This window comes from Gekko japonicus, unplaced genomic scaffold, assembly GCF_001447785.1.
Source record: "Gekko japonicus isolate JY-2015 unplaced genomic scaffold, Gekko_japonicus_V1.1 scaffold2958, whole genome shotgun sequence".
NCBI classification, from domain to species: Eukaryota; Metazoa; Chordata; class Lepidosauria; order Squamata; family Gekkonidae; genus Gekko; species Gekko japonicus.
Window position 1 is genome coordinate 115,329 of NW_015171590.1, and position 10,384 is coordinate 125,712.

At 47.6% G+C, this 10,384-nt stretch overlaps 1 protein-coding gene across 1 annotated transcript in view; it reads right to left on the bottom strand.

The window, feature by feature from the left end:
- The window catches only part of ESR2 (estrogen receptor 2 (ER beta)), a 75,643-nt gene that overhangs the window by 21,370 nt on the left and 43,889 nt on the right, over nt 1-10,384 (bottom strand). The window contains exon 5 of the mRNA XM_015419860.1: nt 7,022-7,321. Within this exon, the coding sequence (XP_015275346.1) occupies nt 7,022-7,321 (300 nt within the window). The remainder of the gene's footprint in view (nt 1-7,021; nt 7,322-10,384) is intronic.

Consider the following 10,384-nt stretch of genomic DNA (forward strand, 5'->3'; position numbering starts at 1 on the left):
GGAGCATTCACTGGAGAAGACCCTGATGCTGGGAAAGATTGAAGGTCAAAGAAGACGGGGACGGCAAAGGATGAGATGGTTAGACAGTGTCATAGATGCAACGAACATGAAATTGAGCAAACTTCAGAGGACGGAAGAAGACAGGAAGGCCTGGCGGGAGCAAGTCCATGGGGTCGCGAAGAGTCGGACTCGACTGTGCGACTGAACAACAACAAAGAATGTTACGTGTTAACTCACGGATTAGTACTGTGTAAGTATTAACATTACTGTAGGCATCATAGAGCTTTTATGCAAGAATGAGTGTTAATACAAATTGGCAATTTTACTGTTTACTGTTTTCCTCTCTTTCTAGTGATATGTAAACAAGTGTCATTAATGCAGCACACTCTGAAAAGGCTGCTATGTGAAACAGTTTATATGCATTTCCATCATGTGTGTATGTATGTTTTCATAATGGGATGAAGAAATATATTCACGGCAGAACTGAAGCCTAAATATATTTTCATAATGCAACATCACGGTTGTTTTTGTTACTGACTACATCCTTCCTGTGATCTCTCTGTTGTTTCCACAACCTTCAGGTGGGGCCTGGAGAGGTCCCACTATCAGTGTTCCCTCTAAGCTGAGTTAGTGTGAGCTAGCTCACAGTTTTATAGCCTCTGGCTCACACATTTTTGTCCTCACTCAGAAAGGAGGGCTCCAGAGCAGACTAATTTATGCAGTAGCCAGATCGCTCGCTCACAACTTTAATGCGAGCAGCTCACAAAGTAGAATTTTTGCTCACAAGACTCTGGAGCTTAGAGGGAACATTGCCCACTATGACAACTTATCTACAGACCACAGAGATCAGTTCCCTTGGAGCAAATGACTGCTTTGGAGGGTGGACTCTGCTGAGGTCCCTCCCCTTTTTAAACCCCACCCTCCCCGGGCTCCACTCCTTAATCCCCAGGAATTTCCTAACCTGATGTTGGTAACCCAAAATTCCTGAAGACTGAGATGGAGCCTATCAAACATGAAAGGGGTGGCCAATGTCTATGCGTGTGTCTCCATGAAATAATATTAGATTGTCCACTGATCTGGAAGTCAATATAAATTGGGAGCTTAGCTGGGGGGGGGGGGTTTAACGGTAACCCAAATTTATATAGTTAGCAAACTGGATGAAATGAGTCTGCAGGCAGCAAACTCACGGAAAGGTTTAAGCTCCCATTTTGCCCAAGCAGGGCGTTTCTATTTCCCCATCGACATTTTTGCCTAAGCACGGGAGAGAGACAGGCAGATGCAGTAGAAGGAAATGCAAGCAAGCAAGCGATCGCTGCAATTTGAGGGCGGGGGGGGTCCCCTGCTGACTTCGGCACTGGGGTGCAAAGCTAAGCACTTGTAGCCCACTGCTGTGCCCTCTCAAATAATCCTCATTGGGTGATTAAATGAAAGGGCCCAGGTAGCATCCCTTATTAAGACTAGGGCCCTGTGGGAGGTCCGTGGATGGCTCTCCACCCTATGTGATCTCCTGCACCCCCTCCTACATGCCGCATCCTGAGCGCGGGAACAGCGTGGAACTTGCTGAGAGTGAGTCAGAGGAAACCTGCTGTTCTAGCTGGCACGGGCAGCAAAGCCTTATGGGAAGAGCTGAAAACTTGACTAAGATAGTCTGGTGGTGTGATAAGGATTTAAAATAAAATAAGAGAGAGGAAGAAAGGCAAGGCAAGGCAAGAAGATGCAGCAGAAGCGATGAAGGGTAAACTGCATGTTGCAGGGAAACGTACAGGACAGGAAGAGCCCCTTCCCATATGCTACTTTTTGTTGAAGAGAAGCAGCTTTGGAGGGGAGTGATTGTTCACAGAGACGAAGAAGTGGTGGCAGAAGGTGGGACACACACACACATAATCCTTTCCCCCAACTGCTGTTTTTGTGCTCTAAATTGCCTTCTCCCAAGTGCCTGAATATTCCATGGAGTTCCAGATGCATACTTACAAGTAGGGATGTGTGCTTGGATAGATCTGTTCCAAACAGAGATACCAAAAAATACCTTATCAGTATTTTTAAAATATATTTTCAGGATCCGGACTGGCCTGTAGCCATGGTGGGGCTACTGGGAGCTCTGCCCCCTTCCTTAAAGGGCCAGCCCATCCCTTAAAGGGCCCCCTGCTTTTTAAAGGCCCCCCCCAACTTCTTCCCAAAAGCATTCAAAAGGATCCTTTAAATTCTTTGGGGGAGAAGTAGGGGTGTCATGCGCCTGCAATCCAAGCTGTGAATTCGTGGTTTGGGGTACACACGTGCGCAGGCCCCCCACTTTTGTGTGTGTACCTGAAGAAGTGTGCACGCACATGAAAGCTTATACCCAGAATTAAACTTTGTTGGTCTTAAAGGTACCTCTGGACTCAAACTTCGTTCTTTGGATTCTCTGGTTTGAAATTGGATGAGTTGGGCTTGCCCTATTGGCCGGTGATCATGCTGGGATTTTCCGGTTTGATGTTGGTTCTGTTGGCTTGTTGGTTCTCTTTGCATTGGGAAGTTTTTGGCCTGTGCTCTTGTGTGTTTGGCTATTCTGTGCTCTGGAGAAGGCATGGATTTTCCCCCCATAGGAAACAATGAAGGATGGCTGGGGACACCTTGTTCAGAGACCCATAGAATTGCACCCCTTTGGTCTAATCCACTTGAAACTCAGCAGCTCTGAAATTGACAGGCAGCACTAACTCTACAGCAATTTTGGAGTCATTTTCTCAAAAAACAGCCACTCCAGCCACCTATAAATATTCCGCCTAGGGAATAATGGACCCAAATAATTTCAGAATTCTTGGGGGGGAACCAAACCTGAATACCAAACTGGTACTTGGGACCCAAATAAACCAGAATACCAGTATTTATGCACTCCTTGATATCCAAATCCAAAAAATACCAGTTCTTTTTCAGGTGGGGTAGCCGTGCTGGTTTGAAGAAACAGAACAAAGTTTGAGTCCAGTGGCACCTTTAAGATCAATGAAGTTTAATTCTGGGTATAAGCTTTCATGTGCATGCACACTTCTTCAGATCCATTGAATTAGGTGTGATATGCAGAGGGGTAGTAGACGTGGAGAAATAAGCAATAGCAATGAGACAGGAAACCTAGGTCTCGATTCAGTCCAGGTGGATGCATTGTCTTGAGCTTCATCGTCAGTTGCAATCCAATCATACCTGCTATTGTCATTCACTTGCGATTGCCATTTTCCTGCTAATGTCATTTGGCCTCTGAAATCACTCCACTCTCCAAGATGTAAGGACAGATGGACTCACATTCTAGCTGTACCTGAAGAAGTGAGCCATGACTCACGAAAGCTCATCCCCTCCCACAGATTTTGTTAGTGTTTAAGGTGCTGCTGGACTCTTGCTCTTTCCTACTGCAAGAGGCAAACAGTTTCCATAGCACAGTGGTCTGTAATTTTAACAGCCCTGGGTCCCTCTGAGTCTGGGACTCCATGTTGCATCTGAGTCCTGTGACAGGAAGGGGGGGGAGCCGGAGTTATGACCTTTCTGGTGTCAAGGTTGGACTGTGGGAAGTAAACCAAGAGACAGGAGCCCAAATCCAGCACCAGGAGGTGGATCCAAGCAAGGAACAACCCAGGGTCTACCTGCATCAGATATGGCTCTATTCAGATGCTGCCCCCCATGTGGACCATTAGTGGCCATGGAGGCAGAGGTCATTTCGGGGGGGATTACGGGGGATCGCAGTTCCCCCGGGTGAGGTACGGGGGGTGGGGCACATGACGAAGCCCCGCCCCCGCTTCCGGCTGCCCCGCTTCCGGTCCTCATTCAGCCAGGAGGAGGCAGGAGAAAAGGGAGGGTAAGTTGCTTCCTCCCTGCCTCTCCCCACCCCTGCCTGCCTGGGGGCCAGGGAGGGCCTTCGCGGGGCTTCCTTGCACTCCTGCCAGCCGGGACCATTGGGGGCGGGGTGTGTGGCCTTATGACACACTACCGGTGATGCCAGGGGGTGTGGCCTTATGACACACTTCCGGTGGTATCAGGGGGTGTGGCATATGCTAATGAGTTATGCTAATGAGTTCCCCTAGCTCTTTTTCTACGAAACGACCCCTGCATGGAGGAATATGGTAATACACACTCCGGCCTTCCCCCTGTTGGAATAAGTATTCAGCATGTGTGATGTATATGTGTACTAGATCATGCCAATCTAGATGACAGGTGTCAAAGTGACAGTCCAGGAAACCAGACCAAACCGGTTCTGGCTGGTGCAGTGCTGATCTGTAATCTGAGTGACTCAGCAGTAATATGACTGGCTGCTTAATGTATATAACTGTGTGTGATCTGTACACTGTGTGCGTATTCGTATGTCAACTGTCTGGCGAAGCACTTTGCCAGTGTGATCTGTGATCTGTAAATAAACTTCACTGTATATAGTTAACCACTAAGAACTGAGTTTGTGTGGTTTACTACAGTGGGACTCCAGCAGGGTGCAATTGGATTATTGGTTTGAGCACGGTGACCGGGGGATGCCAGGAGCGCACTCCGCAACACCCCCTGCTTTCCCACTGTGGTTGCCAACCTCAAGGAGGGGCCTGGAGTTCTCCTGGAATGACAACTGATCGAGATCTCCAGACTACAGACATCAGTTCTCTGGGAGAAGCTTCAGAGGCCCAACTCCATGATATGCCATGGATTCTAGGTGAAATCTCTCCCCAAATGGAAGCTGCCCTGAGCCTGCTTTGCGGGGAGGGCGGGGTATAAATGAGACAAATAAATAAATAAATGTACCTGGAGATTTTTTGTTATCTTCTGGGTGTATTATTTATTTATTTATTTATTTATTTCATTTATACCCTGCCCTCCCCGCGAACAGGCTCAGAGAGGCTTACATTTGCCGGTACCCGGTACCATAAAACCATATACAAAAGTTAAAGCATTAAAAAAATATATAAACAATCAAATAATCGAAGTGCTAGTGATAGTAATCGCCTTTCAAAAATTAAGATGGCATACCAGGTAACACACAAACAATTGTTTCCAAGTCAATGATCTTTCGGCATCGCACAATGGTGTGGCTCAATCAGCAGTGACTGGGGGTGTGGAGGGGGGAGGTATTTCTGGATTTCCCGCATTGTGCAGGGAGTTGGACCAGATGACCCTGGAGGTCCCTCCCAACTCTATGATTCTATGAAATCTCTAGGAATTTCCTAGGCTAAAGTTGGGAACCCTCCCCCAATGCACATAGGGACACACGTTATCTGATCCCGGCAGGGCTCTTTTTGTAGCAGGTACTCATTTGCATATTAGGCGACACCCCCCCCTAATGTAGCCAATCCTTCAAGAGCTTACAGTAGCCCCTGTAAGAAGAGCTCTGTAAGCTCTTGGAGGATTGGCTACATTAGGGGTGTGTGACCTAATATGCAAAGGAGTTCCTGCTACAAAAAGAGCCCATCCAAGCCACTGAATACAGGATTTAACAATTACAGCTCTTAATAAGGCATGATTCTGAGAACTTCAGAGTGAAAGGATTCATGTTAATGGGGGGGAAGTGCTTTGGGTATGGTCATAAATGTATCCCCCTCCCCTGATGCTCACACACTGTTCATACCACAGATGTACTCTGCAATAGAAATACAGGCTGCCAAAGTTTTTTTTTTTTAACTTAATTTAGTCAGAAGATCTATTGAACGTAAGATGAGAGAAAAAACAGATGCCTGAAACTGAAGAGAATAATAATGTATTAAAGGATGATTACATCTGAAAAGATACAGGTTTCTTGCCGTGTACCCGTTAATTTAATAGACCTGTGCATCAGCATTCACTACGTGGGGTGGGGGGTGGCCAATCGGACAAAGCCCATTTCTGCAACCACCGCTTTGAGTGACAAAAATCAGCGGAGACGGTAACTCAAATGCGAAAATTGATTCCTCTCCCAGCTGAGAGCAAATGCGAGGCATTTTCCAATGATCAGAGCAAAATTGCTCACCACCAGGGCTCCCGCTCAAGACCTCGGCGATTTGTAAATTTCACTTAAGGCTTTTTTAAAAAAAAGAGAATGTTTTTCTTGTACATTTTCCCTTTGTTCTCTGCATTGCTCGCCGGAGGACGTTCTTCTTGTCCCGCTGTGCTGTGTGTTTTGGATGCCTTACCAAAATTAGAAATTGCCTGACGGTTTGCACATCTCTTACACAACGGCTAAATTGCTGAAGCATTGATTCTACTGAGAACTGGTAAGAGGGCTCAGGGCCGGCTCAACTACTAGGCCAACCTAGGCAGTTGCCGATGGCGCTGGATTTTGAAAGGGACCAAAGAGTTAAGAGGAACTTCCTCTACTGGCTTTAAGGGGAGCTTGATGGTTTCTAGAATATCCATATCTGTTGACACTGTTCTATAGAAGGAGGAGAGATTGGATTTATACCCTGCCCTTCACTTGGAGTCTCAGAGCGGCTTACAATCTCCCCCCCTTCCTCTCCCCACAACAGGCACCCTGTGAGGTAGGTGGGGCTGAGAGAGCTCTTTCGAGAACAGCTTGTGAGAGAACAGCTCTGAAAGAACTTGTGACTGACCCAAGGTCACCCAGCAGCTGCAAGTGGAGGAGTGGGGAATCAAACCCAGTTCTCCCAGATTAGAGTCCGCGCACTCAACCACTACACCAAACGAGGCAATGATCTTCCCCTTAGTAGTGATGTGCAGTGGTTACAGTAGAAGAAGAGCTGGTTTGTATACCCCGCTTTTCTCTACCCTAAGGAGTCTTAAAGCGGCTTACAGCCACTTTCCCTTCCCCTCCCCAGAACAGGCACCGTGTGAGGTAGGTGGGGCTCAGAGAGCTCTTTCCAGAACAGCTCTTATCAGAACCATGGCTTGCCCCAGGCCATCCAGCAGGTGCAAGTGGAGGAGTGGGGGGGGATCAAACCCGGTTCTCCCAGATTAGCATCCACGCACTTAACCACGACACCAAACTGGCTCTCTACTGACCTACTACCCTGCCCAAGTCGTATAACAAATCCAGTTATGCCCTTTGCTCCAGTTGATACTTAAGGGTTAAATGTTACATCAGAATCCTTACCGGGAATTTTTTTGGCCCAGCCGATCATATGGACCAGTTCTTTGTCCGCAAGTTTCGTTAAAGACATCATCATGGACGCTTCCGTAAATGGCTTGCTGGGACGGCTCACCAATACGTTCGGGGGCTCGGCTTCGAGTAATATCGAAACGAACTGTTCCGGGCTCAGCGCGTTAATGAGGATCTCTTTGATTTGGGTAGTGTTTTCAGGATTCTTTTTCACTTTGCTTAAGCAGTGCACCGGATCTTCCGAGTTACGATGGCGGCGTATGATACGGTACCCGCAGCGCTCCCGTCTTGAACCTGGAGGTTTAAAAGGTACAAAACAGGATGGCCTTTGGTGTTTTGATATATTTCATTAGCCCAACTGTTGTGTGCACTTATGCAGGGGGGGAGGGGGGGGGTCTAGCCAAAGAGCACTAAAAAAAATGGCTGACAAGCCCACTGGAAAATTTCACAACATATTTGAACTTTTTCCCCTCAGGAAGAGACCAGTCAATGATGAAATTGCAAAAGAAACATTCAAATCATATTCAGTCATGGCCCCGACTTGTTCCAGAGCAGATAAACCCGTTCATCGATAATACAAATGAAAAGAGCATCATCTTATTGTCGGGAGTACCACATCCCCCCCTGGCCACCAGCAGGAGATGGGGGGTTAGGGTTACAAGATCTAGGTTGGGAAACACCTGGAGATTTGGGGACGGAGCCCGGGGTAGACAGGGACCTCAGTGGGGTACCATGGCCACAGAGTCCACCCTCCAAAGCATCCACTTTCTCCAGGGGAACTGATCTCTGTAGTCTGGAGGTGAGCTGCAATTCCAGCACTGCAGGTCCCCAGCGTCCTGTATCTGGGCTCCAGCATGGCCTAACAGCATCCTTTTATTTATTTATTTATTTATAAATTCAATTTGTAGCCCTCCCTCCCCGCAACGCGGGCTCAGGGCGGCTCACAATCAGGCATAAGCCCGCACATAAAACACAATTAAAACCATCTGAAATCATTTCTACAATATTACAACATTATTAAGTGCTCTGGATGTTCCGAATTGATCTTCCACAAAGATGACGTATTAATGCTGCTATACCCCCTCAGCAATGTTCCCTCTAAGCTGTGGAGTCTTATGAGCAAAAATTCTACTTTGTGAGCTGCTGGCATTAAAGTTGTGAGCAAGCGATTTGGCTACTGCATCAATTAGTTTGCTCTGGAGCCCTCCTTCCTGAGCTGAGACAAAACTGTGTGAGCTGGAGGCTAAAAAACTGTGAGCTAGCTCACACTAACTCAGCTTAGAGGGAACACTGCCCCTCAGTGCCGTTTGTTCCACTTAGCGCTGTCGTTCTTTCTTCCAGGGCCAGATAATGATGGTACGATAGTGGCGGCTCCTACTCAAACGCCTGGCGGAAAATCCTTGAATTTAGGATGGCACTTCCATGCTGTGCAAAATACTCCTGGCATGCCACTATACACCATACATGCCTAGGGTCACCTAACCCCACCTTACAGTCACCTAGTGGTTACATAGGGTTGTCAGTTGCCCACTCACTGCTTAGGAAGAGGATGAATAATAGGGAGATTTTCCCCTTACTGAACTGAAGAGGAGGAGGAAAAGGAGGAAGAGGAAGAAGAAGAGGAAGAGGAGGAGGAGGAGGAGGAGATTGGATTTATATCCTGCCCTTCACTTGGAATCTCAGAGCGGCTTACAATCTCCTTCCCTTCCTCTCCCCACAAAAGACACCCTGTGAGGTGGGTGGGGCTGAGAGAACTCTGAGAGAACTTGTGACTGACCCAAGGTCACCCAGCTGGCTTCATGTGGAGGAGTGGGGAATCAAAGCCAGTTCTCCAGATTAGAGTCCACCACTCTTAACTACTACATCATACTGGCTCTCAGAATATTGTAACTTCTTATGGCTTGATCAGGCCAATTTCCGTCCGCCTCTGTTTGCCTCGCCCCATCATTTCACCAAGTCTCTACTGACATCAACGTTCGATTCCTCCAGAGGCAACGAGCGCGTTCCATCCTCCTCAGGCTGTTTATCCTGGTAGTATCTTCTTTTCTTTATATTTTTCTGCCTATCAGCGCAATCGCTTGTGTATGCAGAACCTCATGTTTGGTCTGTGATCTGGTTTCATTGCCCCACTTAGAATCACTTAACCAAAAAGTTCGGTATGAGGGGGAAGAAGCCGCAGTCCTACAAGGAAATGTTATGGGGAAGATACATTATTTAGAAATTCACTCACACCCACAGGCATAGGAGTCTCTCCAGTGAGGATTCTGTGAGCTCTCTGGGGGTTGGACTGACTGGTTTTCCTGTTCCCCCTATATTTTCCCCCTAGCATAACTGACACTCAAGTTCTCTCTGTACTATGTGCCTCCTGAATGTGTTCTCATTAGGCTACTGGAGTGTGGGCAGAGAGGGTTGTTTCTTTTTCTTTTGGTCAATTTACAAAGTCATTTTCCTGCATATCCAAGGAATCCCTGACCTGAATTGAACATAGGGTTGCCAGCTGCTTACTGGCAACTGACAAATGAAGAGAATGCCAAGTCCACTTATTCAATAACTAAGAACTATCTGTATCTCATTAAAATCCAATTTTAGTGCTAACCAAGTCTCTGACCAATTTCCCACAGCCGCTGCGCTGCGCTCGCTCCTCTCTTTGCCCCGATGGTACGTGTCAATTTCCCACTTGAAGCCGCACAGCCACATTTTAACCCACAGCTTTGCCCGATTTTGCCCATGGTTTGTAAACAGGATTACAAAACCGCGGGGAAAATCGGGCGAAGACGCGGGTCAAAATGCGGCCGCGTGGCTTCGAGTGGGAAACTGACTCGTACCATCGGGGCAAAGAGAGTTGTGAGTGAGTGATTGGGCTGCTGCATAAATTAGTTCGCTCTGGAGCCCTCCTTCCTGAGCTAAGACGAAAAAGTGTGAGCCGGAGGCTTAAAAAAACTGTGAGCTAGCTCACACTAACTCAGCTTAGAGGGAACACTGGCCATGAGGTTCTTTCAAAAGTGAGAACTGAGTTTGCAGCAATCCTTACCGGTCATGAGTTTTGTGCAGGGTGGCCCATCCACTAGGCAGCCCTAAGTTATTGGCTAGGGCTCCAGAGAATGGGGTTATTAGGGGTGCCCCTAATCTCAGCACTGGCTCCCCAGATGGTAGGCTGCCTGACTGGCAGTCTGAGGTGCATTTCTTTCACACACACACCCTGTCCTGTGGTTGGATGGCTCCAGGCTCATTTAGACACTGATGAAGTGGTGGAAAGGAAGAGGAAACAGCAGAGAAATCTGGAAGTGATACTACTTCCAGGCTATGCTTTAAGAGTTCAGAGGAGGAGGAGGAGGAGGAGGAGGAGGAGGAGGAGGA